Consider the following 26,568-nt stretch of genomic DNA (forward strand, 5'->3'; position numbering starts at 1 on the left):
CATATTTATTTAACCTTCTGAAGATAATAATAGTTTTGCCTTTATAAAAGTAAGACATTCTGAAATGTTTGTTTTGCTCATATTTAAAATTATGTTTTTTTCGAAAAGCAAATATTGTTAAATGTATATTTTGCGAATTCGCCCGTCACTGCATCACACGGGCAAACCTATACAAGCGAGAGCGAGCGCGAGCTATACCCGTCTCGTGCTCTGTCTATGCTTTGATAGCGGAGAGAGTGGCACCATCTCGCGTGCGTGACGTCAAAAACAAGAAAACGTTGTAGCCTTTCTTAAAGACTTTTAAAAAGTGGATTTTAAATAATTTCATATGAAGCATTTTCAAATGCATATTGCCAAATAACTAGAAATCGGAGAATTAAAAGCTTGATATTTCTGAATTCACAGTAATTAATTCTATCTTTTGCTATATAAATCAGAGGTTTTTCAAACGAAGCTTCTCATACCCTTTAAATGTTACGGGTGTATAAGCAGTAGTGGGCACCTTCTGAAGACCCTTCCTTGGGAGTGCGCCACCACGCCTTCTTTACCCATAATTTCCTTGGAGGGGAGAATGAATGTTTGTAGGACAATATAGCCTTCATTAAAAACAAGACTTGTCATTGGAAGATGCTCATACTCTTCAAATTAGCGTACCTTCCATAAAACTGTCAACGGCCCTGGAAATAAACTTGCTTTGGAGTACCTTCCCGCTCTAAGAAATGGAAGGTACTTCTATGTTAGGCAAAATGAGTCTCCTTTTTTCGGGAAAAAGTTCCTCTTTCCTTATTAAAGAATGCAACAAGCTAAGGATGTAGGGTCACCTTTTTTGTTTTTGAATACACAGTGCCAAAGATAAACGTTTTTGGTGGGGTGGGGGAATATTCATTGCCGAAGAAGGGAAATTTTTTAGTGCGTGGGGGAGTATTCATTGCCGAAGAATGGATCTTCCCGGTGGGTGGGTGAATAGGCAATGCCAAAAAGGGATATTTTTGAAGGGGGGGGGGGTGAATTCGCATTGGTCAAGAAGAGACCTTTTTATTGTTGTTGTGAGTTCAATGTCAAGGAAATAGGTTACGACCTTAAAAACTTATAAATAAAAAAACGGATAACGTACAAAAGGGGTCTTGGGTGGTTTCCATTTGATTGTAATTTAGAACTTAACGGAGCTATCAGCGATAAGAGTTTAAAAACCTTCAAGTGGCCCAAAAAAGTAATCGAATTTCTGGAAATGAACAACAGGCGGCTTTCACGGTGAATTAGTCTTACATAATATAGTGAATACACAAGACATGGGTACACGTACGTTTCCATTAAACTTTATTCATCTGAGATTCGACGTTTTTGTGTGTTAATCAAAGAATAATTATATTATTCCATCAATGTCTCAAGACTCACAGGATTGTCAAAACCTGTAAGTTTAATCGGCTATTCGTATTATCAGGATATTATATGTAATAGTCCGATTGTAAAAATGCATCCAGAGAAAGAAGGGCATAAGGTCACGCCGCCAAGATGCACCGCTAGAGGTGGCCTGATTTGATAGCCTCCCATATCATACATATAGTGATCTCGGGTTCTGTCTTGCGTTGCCTCTTAGGGTGAGGGAATTCTCCCGACTTGTTAAATTAGATCTCCTTACCGGTGTTACCTGGTGTTCCTTTTCAATCGCAACTTGCTGAAGGTACTCTGTAGCATAGGGCTAACCACCAGCCGTCTGTGCATTGAAAAGGGACCCTCCTGTAAAACTACAAGTGTTGCACGATGATAGTGATTCCAAAACCCTTCTATCTATACGTAACATTTATGGTTTTATGAAACCGAATTCTAGAGCTGCGTGTTGTAGTGAAACGAAATTCGTCAAGTGTCGTAGATGTTATGTTAAATATGCCTTATTCCATTTAAATGTGTCTATACCGAGGTCTATACTCGGTTTCAGTCGGAACTGAGGGACATTAAGTTGATTCCTGCGATGTGTTACTTTATGGCATACGACTCAGCGTGTCCGGTTCTCTCAATAAGCCATATGGCGATATCATTAAATTTATGTCTTGAGTGAAACCGGGTATACCGCTGTTTAACATTTAAACACCTAATATTTGATTTCATGCCTAGCTTAACAGATTCCTTGCTATCAGCGGACTGTAGTTGTGACGTAGGTCACGCGACACCTTGTTCGTCGCAAAGGAGCGAAAGACCATCTAATTACAATGCTGAGCTTAATGACGACGATTTTCTAAACAAATTTTTGTCAGGAAAGTTTGGTAAAAAGAACATTCAGGATCACTTTGTTTATAAGCACAGTTTACCAAAACCTTCAAAGAAAGTGGTGCTCAGTTGCAAGTACTGTGCGAAATGTCTTCAGTCGGATTCTGCCAACAATTTTGAGCGGCATATTTTGGTATATATAACTAATTACTAGTCTAATCAGGTCTCATCGTAAGGCATATTGTATCGTGGTTCTCATGCATACTAGAAAATAAGGCATAAGTAACACAATTACACCGGTTCAAGGCCTACGAGATATCTTTAGAGGATGTCTGAATATGTCCCTCAAAACGGGAGAATTTAAAGTTAAAATCGAGTAACATAGTCCACCTCTTTTGGTTTTGGAAGAAAGTATCAACGGCCGTGTTTTGCTTATCAGAGGTAATTTTGGTACTTGTGTAAAGGGGATGTAAATTGAGGTGGCGATTTGTGGTGGAGAGAGGTATCATGCTAATTTGAGGCCCACAGGCTTACGCTGTCTCGTCCGTTCTAGTCTTTCCACTTACACACTAGGTAGTGTAAAACGTTTTTGTACAGTGGAAGGCAGATGTTTACATTTGTTTGTATTTTACTTTTTATGGTTGCATGGTGAGAAAATGTCTCGTTTATGCCAAGGTCCCAATTCCATGCAAATCCGCCCGTTCATACGGTGAAACTTTGCTCCCACTGGGTTTTCTAGCAAACTGTACCAGACCTCGCTGGTCAATGTCCCTGACGGTGCGAACGTAACGCCTCGACGATAAAGAGAGCAATCACGAGCGAATGTGGAAGGAAACATTTGGACGTGGCCTTGTCGTACCGCTTGGCGTATACGTTCGTGCTCGATGGTTGGTTGTTTTATCAATTTTGTGGGAGGAACGTCACAGACATTCACCCAGTCCCCCAGAATATGCCGTTTAATAATGGATAGTCTTATTGCTGCGTCAATGATGCTAGATTTACCATGGGCGGGAGGGTATGCAACGGGTGCACGATTCCTCCGGAATTCACCTTTAACCACCTGATTTAGTTCAAATTCAATTATTTATCAGCAAAAACATCCGGACAAATTTTTAAAACCCATTCCTGAGAAGAGACCTCAAGACGATTTGCTACCTGATTTTGGAAGGAAGAAAACTAAGAAAGTTAAATTAAGTGACACCGCGCAAACTTCCTACAAAATGGGCATTGTGGACCTTATTTGCAGTGCCGCTCTGCCATTTAACCTTGTCGACAGTGATGGATGGCGCCGGTTTATGGGCACTGTTGCACCGCACATTAATGTCCAGTGTCGTCGTACGGTCGTACGTGATTTGGGAGATATTGTAAATGAATTGAAGCCCAAAATTAAAGTCAGCATTATTTGAGGCCTTTGAATTTGAAATCCATTTCTAACATTAGGTTAATGTTTAGTCTCTTCTTTCTGGGATTCAAGAAAAAACCCTACACATAACATTAGATGTATGGAGTAGCCGACAACGCCAATCGGTTTTGGGCATCAGATGCCAATACATATGTAACAAATGGCAAATGAACAATATTTTGGTTTCCTTCTCACACTTTCCGGGTAAGCACTCTGGTGAAGCTATCTACGCCAAGATACTAGAAGAGTTGGCTGAAGTTGGAATTGAACCATCTCAAGTATAACTAATACAATGTGTAGTTGTTTAATGGAACTAACAATGAAAGTTTTAGGTTTCGTGTATCTGTGCAGACAATGCAGCGAATATCACAAAAGCCTTAAACATGTTCGAGGTTTTCCACGAACCTTGGCTTATACATGAAGATGATGTGGATTCTCAGGATTCATCAGAAAAAGTAGTACTTGACGAAGGTAAAGTTAATTACTTGAGTAGTGCCGCGCAATAAATAATTTGAAATACGAAGAATGTCAGCAGCTTCGAGTCTTCTACAATAAATTGTACTTGTCCTTTATTTATCTTGCAGCTTGGGGTGAGATGGCAGCACGTTTTGGATTCACAAAATTATCCGAGAAATCGCCAGATAAACATTTAATTGCTGAAAACATAGACGATTTAAAGGACTTTGAGCCTATAGTCAGAACGACTGCTTGGGAACGTAAATACTGTGTTGCTCATACGCTACAGCTAGCCATTAACGATTCAATCAAAACCGATGAAGTAGCCAAACCCTTGTTAAGTCGTTTGCAAGCATGGATTAACTTCTTCCGGCGTTCTGCGAAGTGGACTGATGAACTTAAGTCCAAAACCAATGGCATAGACCTTAAACAAGCCGGAGGAGTAAGATGGTCAGCTTTATTTTTCGCTCTAGAGCGATTTACAATGGTTAGTTAAAACAACCATAGCAGAGAAAAGGACATACTGTTCCTAGAATATGTATACTTTGTAGCCATTAAGTGATAATGAGGCACAAGACAATCATTTCGACTGATCCTAAAAACTTGTAAATCATTAACATCACACAATAATTATACATATGCAGGGTGACCCGGTACCCTAGGTCATACATTTGGGGCGTTATTCTATGCGTGGTGCTTGTCATAAATGTCCAATGACATAATTACATTTCTGGATCGGGTTCCGAGGTATGAGGTCATTAAGTTCAAGAAACATTTGAGCTCCATTCTTGCTGCAATAGTTTGTTATTTAAACGTAATTTAATTTTTGGAAACTCCCGTCTTTGTAGTTCAAACGGTAAAGAGTTTAAGTAATTGACCGATAAACGTGTAGCACTCTAAACGTGAACTATAACTCGGCGGGCTTATTTTCAAGAAGTCTGTCTGAATAATTGAATCGTAATGTAGTACTACTGCTCAATGGCACCATCTCATCTGTTCCGTAACTCGGAAACCGGTACAGATAAGTAATTAAGTCCTTAGGCATTTTGAACAAGTACCACACGTAGATTACCCCCCCCCCCAATTGACAACCTAGCGTATCGGGTCACCCTTTATTCAGGGTGTTTTTCAAAGGTACATGGTAAATTATGGCCCGTGTTCTTTCGGTCCAATTGAGTGGAAATTGTCAAAGACTATTGGGTCTACGCAGTTATGGAACTCAAAAACCGGTAAAATAGCCAGAAATGAGGAGAAATAAGGATTGCTCTTAAAAGCATCTTGGTAGAATTATTCGGCAATAACAGAAACCTTCGATCTAAGAATGTTTTAGAACCTTTCTAGAAGAAATGCATTAAATGGAATTTGCATTAGCTTTTCTCGGCTAATGTTTGGGGTTCCATATCTCCGTAACAAAACGTTGTAGACCCCATGTTCTTTCAATTTCCACTCAGGTTGAGCCACCGAACACACCAATTAATTTGTGTCGGACTGCTTCCAAAACACCCTCAATAGTTTTAAAAGTTCTCCCATTTCATTATCACTTTCAATGTAGTTTATGTAAATGTATTTTCAGGATAATATGCTTGAGGGCATGTTGAATGCTTTTTCTAAAGCAAGGAAAGATAAAGTCAAAATAGCTTTTGACTTGCCTACGCATGAAGATGTAGAAGACGCTAAGGAAGTAGTAGAACTTTTGCGACCTCTTAAAACCGGAACTGATTTCAACTGATTTCTTCCAGAAATCTGGGATAATTTCTTCAAGAGTTATTGGGGAATTGATAACCATTTTTAAAAAAACATACGAAGTTAAGAGCAAAAAATTTGCGAAGTTGCAAAGCGACTTGTTGGGAAATTTAGAAACAAGATTCTACAAAACACTTGATGATCCCACCTATATACTTGCTTCTCTGCTTGACCCAAACATAAAGTTCGTGCTCTTTGACAGTAAGTTCCATGTAATAAACTAAACCTAGGTTATAATTACAAGAATCTTCAACAAATCGAATTTCAACATTTAGTTGATTCGTTTTGGGCGTTCTTGTGTATTTCTCGGCTGTAATTTAACTTATTTCATAAATTGGTAACAGAGGAGCATGCGCTCAGGGGAAATTTCCCTCTAATGACCAGCGTGCGCCTATGGGCATGTTTCTCTGTCTGTTGTTTATGGACTTGTCTATGGTTTAATTTCAGTTAAATATGTGTCATTTGTTTTTAATGTTTCAGGTGAATATACTGTTCCAAAATGGGTGGAAAAGTATCCAAAATATAAATGTCCCTCGAGAATAAGGGCAGAAACGGTCTTCAAAGAAGCTGTTTTAAAAGAAAGAGTCCGAGAACCCGAAATCAACATATCTGGTTCTTCAATTCCCGATGAACCCTATTGCCCGTTCAGCTCTTTAGGCTTGCCCATTGGTACTGATGCTCCGAGGTCCCCATTAAATGAAATCCACTTGTACAAGATGGAACCCAGGTCGAATCAGCCTGATGTGGCTCTGAGTTATTGGAGAACCAAAGAACGCGAGTTCCCCATCCTCGCTTCGCTCGCCAAACGATACTTGGCTGTTCCTGCTACATCGGCAGATGTTGAAAGATTATTTTCAATTGCTGGATTTATATTGAGGGCAAGAAGAAGTTCACTTTCACTAAAGCACGTTGCTCAAATCCTTATTTATAGAGAGTATAAGGACATTAATGATAAATAAGCCCAAATGTATATTTATAATCTTGCTTCTCATTTCCTTCGTTTGTATAATTTGAACCAATAATAATAACATGTATTTCTGACATTGGATTAAACATTAGACAATGAACCATTGAATTAAGGTGTTTGTAATCTTGTTACATTTCCTGATGTGGAAAACATAGACAAGCTATATAATTTGACGGAGCTTAGGTTAGGGTTCCGCAGATGTCCTATTAATCTAAATAAAGTTGTCCTGGTAATATGTTTTGTGATATTTATGTAAGTGGGAAAACGGGTCGGGGAAAGTTGACAATACCTAAATTGCAAATTACAACACGTAAGCCGTGTTATCAGGAAGAATGAGAATATGGAAGATTTAAATTGCGGCACTAGAGAAACGAAATGGGAGGGGCCTGACAAGATTGCACCGAATAAAGAAAGAATATTCACTTGCATTTAGCGTATACTGTCTATCGAGCTAGATTTATACAACGTGATTCAAAACGCCATGGCCACAGTAATAGGCTATGCAGTTCAGGCTACGCTGGATCCTACATAATCTTTGAGCTCAAGTATCGTTGTCTTATCTCATGTAATTGGAAGGAAATCGACATTAATGACAATCACAAATCATTTCAATTAAGTACCAAACTGTCGTCCCGTTAAAGTAACTTTGGCTGCCATGGAAGGAAGCATAAGCAACATTCGTTAGCCTCTACAAATCCCTTTAATAATTTTTGAAAACTAGTGTCAATTAATTGCTGGTAAAACAGAGATAAGATCCAGTTATGTGCCTGAGGAAACCAAATGTTTATACGTTAAATTGAGGCTAATTGAAATAAATGAAAATGCAGACCGTGCGTAACATTCATCTTTAGTAGCCTATTTACAAAGTTCACCCTTCTTATGAAGTTTTAAATTGGTCGATAATGGGCCCTGGCATGAAGCAACGACATTGTGAAACCCTGATTCCAAACAAACCGTTCGTCTGGAATTATTGCTCCATACTAGCCCTCCATGAGCGACCAATGGTAAAATGCCCGTTTTTCTGGAACATGAAGTAAGAACTTCTCTCGTCAACCTTCTATAACTTTAAACCATTTAAACTGAGATAACATTAACATAACCTAACCAGGTTGACTCAGTTTTAAAAAGAAGGTCGATAATTGAAGGTACTATTTAATCTACAAAACTTCCCGCCAAGCATTGTCGTGTTTCCTTCTAAAGAAGGTAAGCTCTCCACCAGAAGCAAGCACCTTCTGTTTCGTAGAAGGAAATCGTTTCTTCTAAGGATTAAAAAGCTATACTAGTGACGAGGAGCTAACCACTCACTGGTTCCTTTAATACCTATTACGAGCTGAGTGTAATCGTTTTAGCGCTTTCAAGGATAGTGCTTTGAAAGATTATGTGTAATCTATTAGTATCATCAGATGTTCAATGTGTTCACCGACTACGCTGAATGTCAGGCCTATCGAGAACTGAAGAGCGAAGACACCTTCTAACCCTAGACATTCTGCCTCTCCGAATTATTCTACCTATTGTTTTCTCGTAACTCTGTAACTCTTATATATGGAAGGGATTGGAGACAATTTTTAAAAAAGCTTCTGAGAAGGTAAAGCGTGGCTAATCGGTACAACCCTCCACGGCGAAGAAAGAGAAAAGAAGTCACAAGAAGAAATCACGAAATGCCCACCACTGTGTATAAGGCTTAATTGACTGTACATAAATAACAAGCAAACATGTAACGTTAAGAAGTTCATTAATTTTATTACGAAATTTAATTTTTCGTATTATAAAGGTGTTTAACTCAATTTATTATTTTACTAATTCTGATTAAATACACTAGTCGAACGCGTACATATTCGTATAATTCAAAATATTCCACGTCATTAAACTGACTCCAAAATCACCTGATACAAAACATCCTTTTGAACTTTAAATTCTTCTTCATATTCAATAATTTCCGTGGGAAAATTTACAGGCAAATAATCATCATCATTCTCCATAGAATAATAAATTATAATATAATTATATAACTATCTAACCCTCAGACACATTTTTATATAACTATCTATGTATATGTATATAGTATTGGAGCTGTGTGATCCCTTGTGACTATGTAACTATCTATGTATATGTATATGTATATAGTATTGGAGCTGTATGATCCCTTGTGACCCTAGCTCGACGAAATAATGAAAAAAAAAAACCACATCATCAGATTCAAAATCATCCTCTTCGGTCATTGGTTGAAATTTCATCATGACGTAATCACGACCGCGAGTGAAGTAAAACGCCGCACTTATAACGACGAACAATATAAACAATCCAAGGTTCTTTTTCTTAACCCTAATTATCATTTTAAACATAATTTCTGTCTCAATCATTGACTATAATTAAAACACGTGATTAACGAATCGACTAGTGACGTATTTCCGTCAGCCATGCTGAGTGGTTCGAGGCCATGGTGGGAAATAAGGATTTTTTAAAACTGGACATTGGGCCAGTGTTTAGTTTGCTAAACTAAAGAAGTGGGTAATTGAAATAGTTGAGAGATAATGGTAGGACTCTGGCTACCCTTGAATTTTCTTAGTGGTCCCGTGGACCACTGACCCCCTCCGATTTAATTTTTAAACTGGTCCAGGCAATTTTTAAACTGGTCCAGGCAATTTTTAAACTGGTCATTTGCCCTGTGCCACCGGCGCCCACCGCCTTATTTCCCACGCTGTTCGAGGCTGAATGAGGGCCTAATCAAATATAAATAGTTTTTCACCACTTTGAATGCGTTGATGTCTGAACAAATCACTATTCCGTGTGTAAGAATAATCACACTGATCGCTTTTAAAGGGTTTTCACCAGTGTGAATGCATTGATGTCTGGTCAAATCATCCTTCCGCGCACCTGCATAGTCACACTGATCACATTTGAAGGGTTTGTCACCACTGTGAATGAGTTGATGTGTGATCAAATTAATTTTCTGCGTGAAGGCATAATCACACTGATCACATTTGAAGGGTCTTTCGCCGCTGTGAATGCGTTTGTGTTTGATCAAATTACTCTTGTTCTTGCTACCATAGTCACACTGTTAACACTTGAAGGGTGTTTCACCACTGTGAATGCGTTGATGTCTGATCAAATCATCCTTCCGCGTACTAGCATAGTCACACTGATCACATTTGAAGCGTTTTTCTTTGATATCCTTTCGAATGTCAAGTTCAAGCTCCCTTTCATTTTCAGGTGAACATTTGTATCGAGTTGAACATTTTTTCTTGGATTTTCCTACAGAAAGGAAATAAATTAAAACTTCATACGATATCAAACAACTCGCATCACAAACATTTCACTATCCAAAGGCAATTGATATAACAGGTTATGCTTAGGCTTAAAAAGACACAAAGGCAAACAGAACAAGTTCAGAAACAATAATCGATGTCCGAATCGAAACAGCGGTTTCCAAAGATTTGACCTTATCAAATCTAATACATGCGTTGAGAACGTGGAAGATTCAAACTTGATCCCACGTTAGACACTTGCGTAATACAGAATGCAAACTTCCCCATAATAAAGGTATAATAAAATGTACGTGACAATATGAACAGCCATGTTCTGCCATTAAACCTCTGTAGGTGCATGATAACACCTACTAAGAAGTGAAAAAACACAACCATGAATTCAACGGTAAAGTTGAGCTTAGCGACAATTTTGCTGTCTCTCCTGTTTCTGCCGAAAACAACTAGAACAAGAAGTGATCACGAAGTTAAAGTAAGGAAAGACGCTAATTATGATTAATCAATTATTATGGAAAAAATATTCTTTAATAGCGAAGATATAATTACTGTTAATTATAGTTTAGAAAAAGGGTTACGTTAAATATTGTCGTGAAGGTTTCATAAATAACTAACACTAACATCGTATTACTACCAGTTTCCCGTTTAGACGTTAGGCTAGTTACATTTCACAATTTTATAATACGATATAGCCTGTCCGGTGATTTTTTTTTTTTTTTGCTCCTGAGGGGGAATACGAGCTAGGGCTGAATGAAGCCTTACAGCTGCGATTTCTTAGGTTGAAAATTGTGAGGGGAGTTAATTAAAGGTTTAAGTGTTGTTTAAGTTTGGTTTTAAATTGCAAAAGTGATTTTAGGGAGATAATCTCAGGGGGTAGGGAATTCCAGATGGGGACCAACCGATGGAAAAAAGAGTGCTTCAGTTGATTTTTACGGGCCTGTTGACGAAATAATTTTCTATGGTGACCACGGGTGGGGATAGACGAGGGAGCAGCGGAAAAGAATCTTTGGTCGGGACAATTTAGGATTTTGAATAAACTGATTAGGTCGAGGTAAGACCGACGAGTAGTCAAAGAAGGCCAACCAAGGGTAGATAGCCTACTGTCTCTGGGTTGATGTTTTAGGATAATCCGTAACGATAGGCTTTTGCAATTTTCTCATGAACGAAAACTTTTTCTTAGTGAGCATCTACTACAGTTGTCAAGAACAGCAAAGTGTGAAACGAAAATGAAAACACGGTGCGCAATTAACACATTGTGAAATAGTTCTTTCCAAGTCTTAAATTAATATAAGACAACTGGATAAACTTAGCGATGATAACACTGTCAGCATCTTATTATCGTGATATTATTTAACTGTATAATAAAAACGTTATTTACACAACGACTTCATTTTTTCGAAATATAGTATAAAGGTAAGCCAATAATTCTTTTTGGGTATAGAACCAAGAAGGTATTTACTATAATAAGGCCTAAAAAGGCGTCCGGTGCGCGCGTGATAGTGGACAATCCCCCTCATGGGTGGGTGGAGGGTGGAAACGGAGGCGGGACTTAATATTTTATCTTTACTCTATGTTTTCCACCTTCTATCTCTTTTACCTTTCTGATTTTCCGTTGTAACCAGTAACCCTATGTGAAGCATACTTTACTTTGCCCCTCGCCCTTTTTGAAACGGGTCTATTACTGACAATTCGTTCAAATCGTATATGAAAGGTTTTTAAAACGCTGACAATACGATTACATTAATATCTTAAATGACCACAGGCTTCAACAATTAGAAACAGATTAACTTACCTGAACTTGAGTTTTTTAAATAAGTTTGTAACTTTTCAAATAGATTGTAAAATATTATTAAAAAAATATTTTCAATTATCGCGCAAAATTCTCCGTGACTACAAAACATTTTACATAGGCAACTGGAACAAATTCATATTAAATCCCATAAAAAGAATGCAAAACAAGTCACGTTACTGAAAATAGACTTGTTCGAAAGGAAAAAGACTCGCTTTACATGTAGCTACTTTAAAATTGTTAATACAAATACCAGTAATGATCTATTTTCGTGAATTAACTTTTCATTTGCACAAAATATATGAGTATTTTTAAACTCAGATTTTGTCTTAAATCTAAATAACGCTAAATTAACAAAAATTGTATTTTAAAAAATTGTGTGTATATATCTCCCTTTAACGTTAATCTTGTTTAACTATGAAAAGTAACATTACTGTTATGTTGTTTTGTAGGATTTGAAAATGAAACTCAGTTCAATTCAAATTAGTTCTGAAAATGGCGACAGAGTTTTGGCCCATTCATTTACGAAGAGGATGAAATACGGTTTTTGTCCAACACATTTAAAATGTAAATCCATCTATTCATGCATGTGTCTTCTACGTTTATGTACGTTCAGCTTACTCTTCTGCGTAACTTTATAGTCGCACTGATCACATTTGAAGGGTTTTTCACCACTGTGAATGCGTTTGTGTAGGATCAAATTACTCTTCTGAGTGCATCCATAGTCACACTGATCACATTTGAAGGGTTTTTCACCACTGTGAGTGTGATAATGCGCGATTAAAAGATTCTTACGATTACTAGCATAGTCACACTGATCACATTTGAAGGGTTTTTCTCCACTGTGAATGCGTTGATGTATGATTAAACCACTCTTGTTAGTGCTGGCATAGTCACACTGATCACATTTGAAGGGTTTTTCACCGCTATGAATGCGTTGATGGATGATCAAATTATACTTCATTGTGCTAGCATAATCACACCGATCACATTTGAAGGGTTTTTCACCACTATGAACGCGTTGATGGATGATCAAATTATACTTCATTGTGCTGGCATAGTCACACTGATCACATTTGAAGCGTTTTTCACCACTATGCGTGCGTTCGTGTCTGATCAAATTACTCTTGTGTGTACATTTATATTCACACTGATAACATTTGAAGCGTTTTTCTTCGCTACCCTTTCTAACGCGACGTTGTAGACCCCTTTCATATTCAGTTGAATATTTGGTCCCCGTTATACGTTTCTTCTGGAATTTACCTACAGAAAATATAAAAAACACAAATTTAGTATCAAAAATACAATTCCATTCAAGCGAATTTCATAAAAAAAGGTAATGCGCACGAAAATGCAGAAAAAAGGTGAGTTGATCAACTGAGGCGTTAGCCTAGAGTAAACGAGCATATCAACAAAAAGGGGATGAAGATTAACTTAAATAAATGGAAATCCGAAAGGTTGTACTTTCAACTTTTCATTGTTCGCAAATTAATTTTCGTTGAATCGTTTTAAAATAGGTTCATTCGAACTTACTGCGCGATGAGACTAATTCTAAAGTATGTAGGACTGATTTAATTACAAAAATACGAGGATCATAATAGCTATGAATCATTTAAAAGCATGATAAGAATAGATGCGCGAACATTTGTCGTAAGTTTAGCCAAGTGGAGGTTAGACAGTTCCTGTAATCTTACCCCTAACGATTATAATTATACAAAATATGAAAACTTCATATATCATTTATTTAGTATCGAAAATACACTAATACAGTAACATTCAAGGGAACTTCATTAAAATGTAATACTGAGGCGACCGAAAACAGTGTGTTTATGGAAAGAAGCATTGTTGATCAAAACCGTTAGCTGATGAATAAACGAGCATATAAAATAGATGGGATGAACATCAACTTAAATGGAGAAGAAACCTTGGCTCAAAAATCGAACGGCCGTATTTTAAGCTTCTCTTTGCTCTCACCATTAACAACGGATTTTCAGTGAATCAAATGCTAGATAACGCCGCGTAAAGAAAAGTTACCAATTTATTTATTGCGTTCTGGCACCCCCTCTTTGTTAAAATAGTTTTGGTCGAAATTAGTAGTACCAGCGATAATAAGAAATGAGCAAAGACCCTTCGGAAAGAGGGCATTTTATTATTTCCTCTACAGTTCAAATTATATAAAAAAGACTTGGTTTGCCCAAGCCTTAAAAACAAAACGATAAGAGTTTTTCCAGTTGTCTGAAGCGCGGATATTATTTTTTTTCTATTGAATTTTAAGGACAATCCGTATTTTACTACTCTTTAGAATTTAATTCAATCGCCTGATTTTACTGCTAATGGATTAGTTTCCTATAAATTAATTGAAATAAAAAATTACTTATCTCAGATTTTTCAACAACAATTCCATTTTCCGGAAACATTTTATCATGAAATTTTCTCTTTTCAATGAAGAACGTACTTTAATTTTCAAATAATACTCTCATTAATAATGTATTATATGCGGTCTTTTCGAATACAAAAGGGGGCTGTTATCACCTTTCTTATATTTGATAAAGGGGTTCGTTTCCTCTTTCAGCACAGTCACAATTATTGAACTGTGTATATCAGTACTTGTGGGGAAGATTTTAGAAGTGTTGGTTGAGTTGCTATTTAGTTGACAACATTATGAAAACTTGATGTGTTTAAAACCTTTTGAAAGGAAAATTCTCGGAAATTTAAAAAAAAGAGTCAATTTGATTAAATTTACACGATATCCCTCAAAATAATAAATGCATGATAAAAAGTATCAGGAAAATGGAATTGTTGTTGAAAAATCTGAGATAAGTAATTTTTTATTTCAATTAATTTATAGGAAACTAATCCATTAGCAGTAAAATCAGGCGATTGAATTAAATTCTAAAGAGTAGTAAAATACGGATTGTCCTTAAAATTCAATAGAAAAAAAATAATATCCGCGCTTCAGACAACTGGAAAAACTCTTATCGTTTTGTTTTTAAGGCTTGGGCAAACCAAGTCTTTTTTATATAATATCTGTTCCTTCAGCCTTAATTTGTATTAATCCATTATAAAAATAATAATATGCTTGTCAAACTTCATTAATTCGATGTTCCAGTAAGATGTTCGTGAGCATATTGGCTCACTCCAAGTGCCTCTCATTATTTTATGGGAAAGATTAAAATTTTAAATTATTTGGCAGGGGAGTGTAAATTAATTCACCATAGATAGGCGGGTGGTAACTTATGTCATATAAAAAGGCGGTTGGTGACTCAATTAAGTTTAGTTGACCTTTTTGTATAGATTTAAAAAAAAAAGTTATTTCTAAACCACGCGCCAGCACGCGCACATTTCATTGAAAGTTTGTTATTTAAGAATTTCCTAAGATTCTTCATCAAAAATAGACAACGAGCTTTCCAAGACTCGAACCTGCAATGTTTTGCTTCGAATGCAAACGCGTTATCCATTACGCCACAAGCCCGTACTTCATAACAATAAAATTATCCAAGCATAGTATTTATAGGATTATTTCATTTATGTTGAATAAAAGATCTGTAAAAATAAACACCGATCTTGCCAGGACTCGAACCTGCAATCTTCTGCTCCAGAGGCAGACGCGTTATCCTATGCGCCACAAACCCGATAAAGGCTGAACAAAATGCTATGCAAACAGTGTAATATATGTAACGGTTTTACCATGATTTATAAATTAATTAAAATAAAATACTTAGACTTAATTGTTCTTAATCAAACTTCAGAAGTTCAACATTCTATAAATGCTTAATAATTCAAAAGTGTTCCGAACCTTAACTTCGCAGTAGTTTCTGAGTTATTCGATGGAGTGGACCACCAAAAATCCCATACTTTTTCTATGGGACGCTAAGCCTAAAATCTGTGAATTATTTCTTTAACATTACGGGAGGGTGTGGGTTCTTATCTAGAAGGGCCTACCGGCCCTCTAGAATATACGTTATGCACAATTTTAAAAGCAACATAAAAAAGTGTGAAAGTTTTGTCCCACACATTTAAATATGTTACGGGTCCAGAATAGGACGTTCTTAACAAGCTTAATGGCTGGGGGTTCGCCGCATTACCAGTGTAGAAAATAACTTAATCAAACCACTTCTAAAACTTCCCCATAGTGTTACCGATATAAACCAGGCAGCTTGGTCATATTCGGAAAGAAGAAAAATTAAAATCAACAACTTTCGAAAATATATTTAGATAAAAATCCGATCACTGAGACAATATACAGAATGCAAAGTTATACTAATAAACGCATGATAAAATATTCGTTACAATATTATAGAACAGTAAAATAGAGGCATTAAACCTCTATACGTGATACACCTACTAAGTACTGGAAAAACAAGTTTATAATTCGACAATTTTCGTGTATCTGTTATTTCTATTGAAAGCTGATCACGTAATTTAAAGTAATTAAAGACGCAAATGAAGATCCGGGACTAGGGTCCAAAAATAACGGCAATTTAGGAAAATGGTTAATTACGCCGTAAGATACAGCGTAAATTACCTTTCAAGGTAATTTAGCAAAATTCCAAAATATATTATATTGATAGTTTTTATTCTAAATTAATGAAAGTTCCGAGCTGGCTGGTAACAGAAATGAAAATGGTTCGATAGAAGAAAAGCTCAAACGTTTGGAACAATTCGAAAAAAGTACCTGGTTTATTTTAACATCCTCTATGTGAATTCTATTACATTTAATATAAAATTACTTCTGAAAATGGCCGTGTTACAACTGGATATAGTGCCCCAAGAGTATTTTCTATGAAAATGCGCGGCGCTTCCGTTAATACAATTTAGAATAAAGAAATTTTATGGATTGATACATACACAGTTTCGGCCCATTAATTACAGAAGACGAGCAAATATGGTTTTTGTCCCACACATCCATCTATTCATACATGTGTTTTCTGCGTTTAGGTCTGATTAAATTAGTCTTCTGCGTACATCGATCACATTTGAAGGGTTTCTCGCCACTGTGAATGCGTTCGTGTCTGATCAAACTACTCTTCCTACTGCATCTATATTCACACCGATCACATTTGAAGGGTTTTTCACCTCTATGAACGCGTAGATGTGTGATCAAATGAATCTTCTGCGTACTTGCAAAGTCACACTGATCACATTTGAAGGGTTTTTCACCACTGTGAATGCGTTGATGAGTGATCAAATTACACTTGATTGTGCTGGCATAGTCACACCGATCACATTTGAAGGGTTTTTCACCACTGTGAATGCGTTGATGTCTGATAAAATCAGTCTTCCGCGTGCTTACATAGTCACATTGATCACATTTGAAGGGTTTTTCACCGCTATGGCTTCGTTGATGAGTGATCAAATTACTCTTCCACGTGCCTTTAAAATCACACTGATCGCATTTGAAGAATTTTGCACCACTGTGAATGCGTTGATGTCTGATCAAATCACTCTTCCACGCACTTGCATAGTCACACTGATCACATTTGAAGGGTTTTTCACCACTGTGAATGCGCTGATGTTCGATCAAATGAGACTTCCACGTACTAGCATAGCCACACTGATCACATTTGAAGCGTTTTTCCTTGGTATCCTTTCGAATGTCAAGTTCAAGATCTCTTTCATTTTCAGGTGAACATTTGTATCGAGTTGAACATTTTTTCTTGGATTTTCCTAGAGAAAGGAAATAAAATAAAACCTCATGTGATATCAAACAACTCGCATCACAAACATTGCAATGTTCAAAGGCAATTGATATAACAGGTTATGCTTAGGCTTAAAAAGACACAAAGGCAAACGAAACAAGTTCAGAAACAATAATAATCCATGTCCGAGTCGAAACAGCGGTTTCCAAAGGTTTGACCTTACCAAATCTAATATACGCGTTGAGAACGTGGAAGATTCAAACTTGATCCCACGTTAGACACTCGCGTAATACAGAATGCAAACTTCCCCATAATATACGTATAACATAATATACGAGACAATATGAACAGCCATATTCTGCCATTAAACCTCTGTAGGTGCATGATAACACCTACTAAGAAGTGAAAAAAACACAATCATGAATTCAACGGTAAAGTTAAGCTTAGCGAAAATTTTGCAGTCTCTCGATTCTGCTGAAACCAACTAGCACCAGAAGTGATGACGAAGTTAAAGTAAAGAAGCAAATTATGATTAATGAATTATTATGGTAAAAATATCACTCTTTAATAGCGAAGATATAATTACTAATATACCATTTGTTATATTAAATATTGTTAATTATAGTTTAGAAAAAGGGTTACATTAAATATTGTCGTGAAGGTTTCATAAATAACTAACACAAACATCGTATTACTACCAGTTTCCCGTTAAGACGTTAGGCTTGTTATATTCCACAATTTTATAAAACCATATAGCCTTTCCGGTGACTATTCCGTGACGTTAGGACTTTAGTTTTTACAATCTTTCTATGAACGAAAACCTTTTCTTATGAGCATCTACTACAGTTGTCAAGAGCAGCAATGTGTGAAACGAAAATGAAAACACGTTGCGCAATTAACACATTTTGAAATGGTTCTTTCCAAGTTTTAAATTAGTGAGTATGCTTAAATACAATCCATTTTATTAGTCCATGTGATTATAACGTCGATGTCTGATCAAATTATGCTTCATTGTGCTGGCATAATCACACTGATCACATTTGAAGGGTTTTTCTCCGCTGTGACTGCGTTCATGTTTGATCAAATTATACTTCATTGTGCTGGCATAATCACACTGATCACATTTGAAGGGTTTTTCACCGCTATGAATGCGTTGATGTGTGATAAAAACATACTTCCGCTTACATGCATAATCACACTGATCACATTTGAAGGGTTTTTCACTACTGTGAATTCGTTGATGTCTGATCAAATCAGTCTTCCACGCACTTGCATAATCACACTGATCACATTTGAAGGGTTTTCACCATTGTGAATTCGTTGATGTCTGATCAAATTAGCCTTCCACGAACATGCATAGTCACACTGATCACATTTGAAGGGTTTTTCACTACTGTGAATTCGTTGATGTCTGATCAAATGATACTTCCGCGTACTAGCATAGTCACACTGATCACATTTGAAGCGTTTTTCTTTGGTATCCTTTCGAATGTCAAGGTCAAGATCCCTTTCATATTCAGGTGCACATTTGTATCGAGTTGAACATTTTTTCTTGGATTTTCCTAGAGAAAGGAAATAAATTAAAACCTCATATGATATCATACAACTCGCGTCACAAACATCTCACTGTTCAAAGGCAATTGATATAACAAGTTATGCTTAGACTTAAAAAGACACAAAGGCAAACGAAACAAGTTCAGAAACAATTATAATCCATGTCCGAGTCGAAACATCCGTTTCCAAAGACCTGACCTTACCAAATCTATTATATGCGTTGAAAACGTGGAGGATTCAAACTTGATCCCACGTTAGACACTTGTGTATACAGAATGCAAACTTTCCCATAATAAACGTATAATAAAATATACGTGACAATATGAACAGCCATATTCTGCCATTAAACCTCTGTAGGTACATGATAACACCTAAAAAATAGTGAAAAAACACAAGTATGAAGTCAAGGGTAAAGTTAAAGGGGCTGTTCGGACAGTGGGACAAACGACGATCATAGAGCTTAACATAGCGGGTGGGTAAAAAGGAGAGGGGGTTGGACAGCCCCTTTAACCTTAGCGACAATTTTGCAGTCTCTCTTCTTTCTGCTGAAACCATAGCACCAGAAGTGATGACAAAGATGAAGTTATTAAAGAAGCAAATTAAGATTCAATGCAATAACATATAAATCAATTATTATGGTAAAATTTTTATTCTTTAATAGCGAAGATGATATTCCATTTTTAATATAAAATATTGTTAATTATAGTCAAATAAAAGGCTATATTCAATACTGTTCGTGAAGGATTTATAAATAACTAACACAAACATAGTATTACTACCAGTTTCCCGTTAAGACGTTAGGCTAGTTACATTTCACAATTTTATAATACGATATAGCCTGTCCGGTGATTAATCCGTAACGATAGGCTTTTACAATTTTCCCACGAACGAAAACTTTTTCTTAGTGAGCATCTACTTCAGTTGTCAAGAACAGCAAAGTGTGAAACGAAAATGAAAACATGTTGCGCAACTAACACATTTTGAAATGGTTCTTTCCAAGTTTTAAATTTGCTGAGTATGCTTAAATACAATCCATTTTATTAGTCCAAGTGATTATTACGTTGATGTCTGATCAAATTACTTTTCTGCGTGAATCCATAGTCGCACTGATCACATTTGAAGGGTTTTTCACCGCTATGAATGCGTTGATGTTTGATCAAATCACTCTTCTGCGTGAATCCATAGTCGCACTGATCACATTTGAAGGGTTTTTCACCACTGTGAATGCGTTGATGAGTGATCAAATTACACTTGATTGTGCTGGCATAGTCACACCGATCACATTTGAAGGGTTTTTCACCACTGTGAATGCGTTGATGTCTGATAAAATCAGTCCTCCGCGTACTTACATAGTCACACTGATCACATTTGAAGGGTTTTTCACCGCTATGGCTTCGTTGATGAGCGATCAAATCCCTCTTCCACGCACTTGCATAGTCACACTGATCGCATTTGAAGGGTTTTTCACCACTGTGAATGCGTTGATGTTCGATCAAATGAGACTTCTGCGTACCTCTATAATCACACTGATCGCATTTGAAGAATTTTTCACCACTGTGAATGCGTTTGTGTCTGATCAAATCGCTCTTCCGCGCACTTGCATAGTCACACTGATCACATTTGAAGGGTTTTTCACCGCTATGGCTTCGTTGATGAGTGATCAAATGAGACTTCTGCGTACCTCTATAATCACACTGATCGCATTTGAAGAATTTTTCACCACTGTGAATGAGTTGATGTCTGATCAAATCCCTCTTCCATGCACTTGCATAGTCACACCGATCACATTTGAAGGGTTTTTCACCACTGTGAATGCGCTTATGTTCGATCAAATGAGACTTCCACGTACCAGCATAGCCACACTGATCACATTTGAAGCGTTTTTCCTTGGTATCCCTTCGAATGCCAAGTTCAAGCTCCCTTTCATTTTCAGGTGAACATTTGTATCGAGGTGAACATTTTTTCTTGGATTTTCCTACAGAAAGGAAATAGATTAAAACCTCAAATGATATCAAACAACTCGCGTCACAAACATTTCACTGTTCAAAGGCAATTGTTATAACAGGTTATGCTTAGGCTTAAAAAGACACAAAGGCAAACAAAACAAGTTCAGAAACAATAACCGATGTCCGAGTCGAAATAGCGGTTTCCAAAGATTTGACCTTACCAAATCTAATATATGCGTTGAGAACGTGGAAGATTCAAACTTGATCCCACGTTAGACACTCGCGTAATACAGAATGCAAACTTCCCCATAATATACGTATAACATAATATACGAGACAATATGAACAGCCATATTCTGCCATTAAACCTCTGTAGGTGCATGATAACACCTACTAAGAAGTGAAAAAAACACAATCATGAATTCAACGGTAAAGTTAAGCTTAGCGACAATTTTGCAGTCTCTCGATTCTGCTGAAACCAACTAGCACCAGAAGTGATGACGAAGTTAAAGTAAAGAAGCAAATTATGATTAATGAATTATTATGGTAAAAATATCACTCTTTAATAGCGAAGATATAATTACTAATATACCATTTGTTATATTAAATATTGTTAATTATAGTTTAGAAAAAGGGTTACATTAAATATTGTCGTGAAGGTTTCATAAATAACTAACACAAACATCGTATTACTACCAGTTTCCCGTTAAGACGTTAGGCTTGTTATATTCCACAATTTTATAAAACCATATAGCCTTTCCGGTGACTATTCCGTGACGTTAGGACTTTAGTTTTTACAATCTTTCTATGAACGAAAACCTTTTCTTATGAGCATCTACTACAGTTGTCAAGAGCAGCAATGTGTGAAACGAAAATGAAAACACGTTGCGCAATTAACACATTTTGAAATGGTTCTTTCCAAGTTTTAAATTAGTGAGTATGCTTAAATACAATCCATTTTATTAGTCCATGTGATTATAACGTCGATGTCTGATCAAATTATGCTTCATTGTGCTGGCATAATCACACTGATCACATTTGAAGGGTTTTTCTCCGCTGTGACTGCGTTCATGTTTGATCAAATTATACTTCATTGTGCTGGCATAATCACACTGATCACATTTGAAGGGTTTTTCACCGCTATGAATGCGTTGATGTGTGATAAAAACATACTTCCGCTTACATGCATAATCACACTGATCACATTTGAAGGGTTTTTCACTACTGTGAATTCGTTGATGTCTGATCAAATCAGTCTTCCACGCACTTGCATAATCACACTGATCACATTTGAAGGGTTTTTCACTACTGTGAATTCGTTGATGTCTGATCAAATGATACTTCCGCGTACTAGCATAGTCACACTGATCACATTTGAAGCGTTTTTCTTTGGTATCCTTTCGAATGTCAAGGTCAAGATCCCTTTCATATTCAGGTGCACATTTGTATCGAGTTGAACATTTTTTCTTGGATTTTCCTAGAGAAAGGAAATAAATTAAAACCTCATATGATATCATACAACTCGCGTCACAAACATCTCACTGTTCAAAGGCAATTGATATAACAAGTTATGCTTAGACTTAAAAAGACACAAAGGCAAACGAAACAAGTTCAGAAACAATTATAATCCATGTCCGAGTCGAAACATCCGTTTCCAAAGACCTGACCTTACCAAATCTATTATATGCGTTGAAAACGTGGAGGATTCAAACTTGATCCCACGTTAGACACTTGTGTATACAGAATGCAAACTTTCCCATAATAAACGTATAATAAAATATACGTGACAATATGAACAGCCATATTCTGCCATTAAACCTCTGTAGGTACATGATAACACCTAAAAAATAGTGAAAAAACACAAGTATGAAGTCAAGGGTAAAGTTAAAGGGGCTGTTCGGACAGTGGGACAAACGACGATCATAGAGCTTAACATAGCGGGTGGGTAAAAAGGAGAGGGGGTTGGACAGCCCCTTTAACCTTAGCGACAATTTTGCAGTCTCTCTTCTTTCTGCTGAGACCATAGCACCAGAAGTGATGACAAAGATGAAGTTATTAAAGAAGCAAATTAAGATTCAATGCAATAACATATAAATCAATTATTATGGTAAAATTTTTATTCTTTAATAGCGAAGATGATATTCCATTTTTAATATAAAATATTGTTAATTATAGTCAAATAAAAGGCTATATTCAATACTGTTCGTGAAGGATTTATAAATAACTAACACAAACATAGTATTACTACCAGTTTCCCGTTAAGACGTTAGGCTAGTTACATTTCACAATTTTATAATACGATATAGCCTGTCCGGTGATTAATCCGTAACGATAGGCTTTTACAATTTTCCCACGAACGAAAACTTTTTCTTAGTGAGCATCTACTTCAGTTGTCAAGAACAGCAAAGTGTGAAACGAAAATGAAAACATGTTGCGCAACTAACACATTTTGAAATGGTTCTTTCCAAGTTTTAAATTTGCTGAGTATGCTTAAATACAATCCATTTTATTAGTCCAAGTGATTATTACGTTGATGTCTGATCAAATTACTCTTCTGCGTGAATCCATAGTCGCACTGATCACATTTGAAGGGTTTTTCACCGCTATGAATGCGTTGATGTTTGATCAAATCACTCTTCTGCGTGAATCCATAGTCGCACTGATCACATTTGAAGGGTTTTTCACCACTGTGAATGCGTTGATGAGTGATCAAATTACACTTGATTGTGCTGGCATAGTCACACCGATCACATTTGAAGGGTTTTTCACCACTGTGAATGCGTTGATGTCTGATAAAATCAGTCCTCCGCGTACTTACATAGTCACACTGATCACATTTGAAGGGTTTTTCACCGCTATGGCTTCGTTGATGAGCGATCAAATCCCTCTTCCACGCACTTGCATAGTCACACTGATCGCATTTGAAGGGTTTTTCACCACTGTGAATGCGTTGATGTTCGATCAAATGAGACTTCTGCGTACCTCTATAATCACACTGATCGCATTTGAAGAATTTTTCACCACTGTGAATGCGTTTGTGTCTGATCAAATCGCTCTTCCGCGCACTTGCATAGTCACACTGATCACATTTGAAGGGTTTTTCACCGCTATGGCTTCGTTGATGAGTGATCAAATGAGACTTCTGCGTACCTCTATAATCACACTGATCGCATTTGAAGAATTTTTCACCACTGTGAATGAGTTGATGTCTGATCAAATCCCTCTTCCATGCACTTGCATAGTCACACCGATCACATTTGAAGGGTTTTTCACCACTGTGAATGCGCTTATGTTCGATCAAATGAGACTTCCACGTACCAGCATAGCCACACTGATCACATTTGAAGCGTTTTTCCTTGGTATCCCTTCGAATGCCAAGTTCAAGCTCCCTTTCATTTTCAGGTGAACATTTGTATCGAGGTGAACATTTTTTCTTGGATTTTCCTACAGAAAGGAAATAGATTAAAACCTCAAATGATATCAAACAACTCGCGTCACAAACATTTCACTGTTCAAAGGCAATTGTTATAACAGGTTATGCTTAGGCTTAAAAAGACACAAAGGCAAACAAAACAAGTTCAGAAACAATAACCGATGTCCGAGTCGAAATAGCGGTTTCCAAAGATTTGACCTTACCAAATCTAATATATGCGTTGAGAACGTGGAAGATTCAAACTTGATCCCACGTTAGACACTCGCGTAATACAGAATGCAAACTTCCCCATAATATACGTATAACATAATATACGAGACAATATGAACAGCCATATTCTGCCATTAAACCTCTGTAGGTGCATGATAACACCTACTAAGAAGTGAAAAAAACACAATCATGAATTCAACGGTAAAGTTAAGCTTAGCGACAATTTTGCAGTCTCTCGATTCTGCTGAAACCAACTAGCACCAGAAGTGATGACGAAGTTAAAGTAAAGAAGCAAATTATGATTAATGAATTATTATGGTAAAAATATCACTCTTTAATAGCGAAGATATAATTACTAATATACCATTTGTTATATTAGAGAGTAGAGCGCCAGTATACGGTAATTCAAGATGGCGGCCACTCAAGGGGGAGGAGTCGGGTTTTCCCGTTCTCCTCTCTTTACCTGTCAACATTTGATTGATTGTATAGGCTTATAACAAAAGATGGTTTTGTAGGAATAAAGACCATAATATAAAGTAAAAAGTTATTTTATTTTCTTTAAAAGTATAGGTTCTAATATTAAAGATATTTTTTCAATTTTCATTTTTCATTTTAAAATGTATTTGATTTATTCTAAAATAATTCCTTCTATCTTCGTAAGGAAGATGATAAATTTTAATATTATTTTTAAATCTTACGTAAGTCATTAAGCCTTTCTTTGATATACAAAGCGTTAAGTTGTTTTCTAACGTAGAGTTCCAAAACTAATCTTTCGAGATCTTTAGTTTTGACTTTAAAGGTATGATAAGTTTCTTCCGTGTTTTCTTGAGGTTTTTCAGACGTTCTTTTCTTCAGTCTTGACTTTTATATTTTTGGTGTACGTCTCTGTTTCATCAATGGTAAAGGGTATGTTTTTAGTAGGCCCACCTCGGATAAAATTACACCTAGGGAAATGTTTTAAATGTTCTTCGTAAGGATTATCGGTCGGTTTCCAGGCTAGTAAAATCCCAGTTAAGGGGCAAGGCCTATTTACAGCTAGTTCGTCCAAATTCCAGCGAAGTGATTCAGGATCCATCTTGATGTTACGAGATCTAAAGTTCGAATGCGATATTCTGTTTTTTTCTCTCGTTATTTTATACTAAATTTCTCTACATCTTTGCAGCTCGGAGTTCATGATGCTGAATGTATATGATGAAAGGGTTATTTGAGTTATATCCCCCTAAATTTACTACCCCCCTTTTTTACCTTCCCCCCTCAAATTCCTTAATATACGAAATAAAAGTAAACAGTATTAAAAAAGGGTGACACATTTATTTTTTAAAAATACAAAAGAGATTACAAAGAGTATTTGTTAACAAAAGGATTAAGTTAATCTTTACGGGCGCGCTTCAACATGTTTGTAACAATGACGTCATTTTTCAACCGATCTCGTCCAAACTGCTTCATGAATGATTTGTGGCTCTTTCTTTTTGTTCTTTGTATTATATACATAATACAATATAGTCCGCATGTCGAACTTGACAAGTTTTGAAGACTTCTTTTGTTAAAGGACCATTTTCTTGAATTTCTTTTAACAAATTCTTTAATCGAGGGGGAGAAAGTTCCCTAAAGCCAAGGAGTCAAAGTAATAATCCCTTCTGTTTCCATCAAAGTAAACGGATACCCAGTCAATTTTTTCGGGTAATAAATCAATTGGGTAAACACCTAGGAAATGTGGCGTGAATCGTAGTTATCGTGTTATCTGATCGGCGTTCATTATTTGTTTAACAAACGATTGACACGTTTCTATTTTTATCTATTTGTAACAAAGCCTGGAATTCGGCTAATACGATACAACTAAGCGTATTGGCCGTGGGTTTTTCAAAGCCCAATTCTAATCTTAATTGTCCTTGTTTCGTTGGGACTCCAATGATCTGAATGACTCGCGTAACCATCAGGTGTTAAGTCTAAACAGTAAATGGCGT

General features: G+C 36.5%; 1 protein-coding gene across 1 annotated transcript; it reads right to left on the minus strand.

Moving 5' to 3' along the window:
- Positions 1–16,520: 16,520 nt before the first annotated feature.
- LOC149679423 (uncharacterized) lies at positions 16,521–25,679 on the minus strand. Its single transcript, XM_089835657.1, has 4 exons — positions 25,549–25,679; positions 23,472–24,449; positions 20,076–21,034; positions 16,521–17,573 (listed from the first exon to the last, which is right to left on the minus strand). Exons 1-4 carry the CDS (start codon positions 25,677–25,679, stop codon positions 16,732–16,734), a joined length of 2,910 nt encoding a protein of 969 aa, XP_089691783.1. The 3' UTR covers positions 16,521–16,731.
- Between the last annotated feature and the right edge of the window lie 889 nt (positions 25,680–26,568).

Source organism: Phalangium opilio, unplaced genomic scaffold, assembly GCF_054372755.1.
Source record: "Phalangium opilio isolate 3A_F unplaced genomic scaffold, DU_Popi_V2 ptg000041l_1, whole genome shotgun sequence".
NCBI classification, from domain to species: domain Eukaryota; kingdom Metazoa; phylum Arthropoda; class Arachnida; order Opiliones; family Phalangiidae; genus Phalangium; species Phalangium opilio.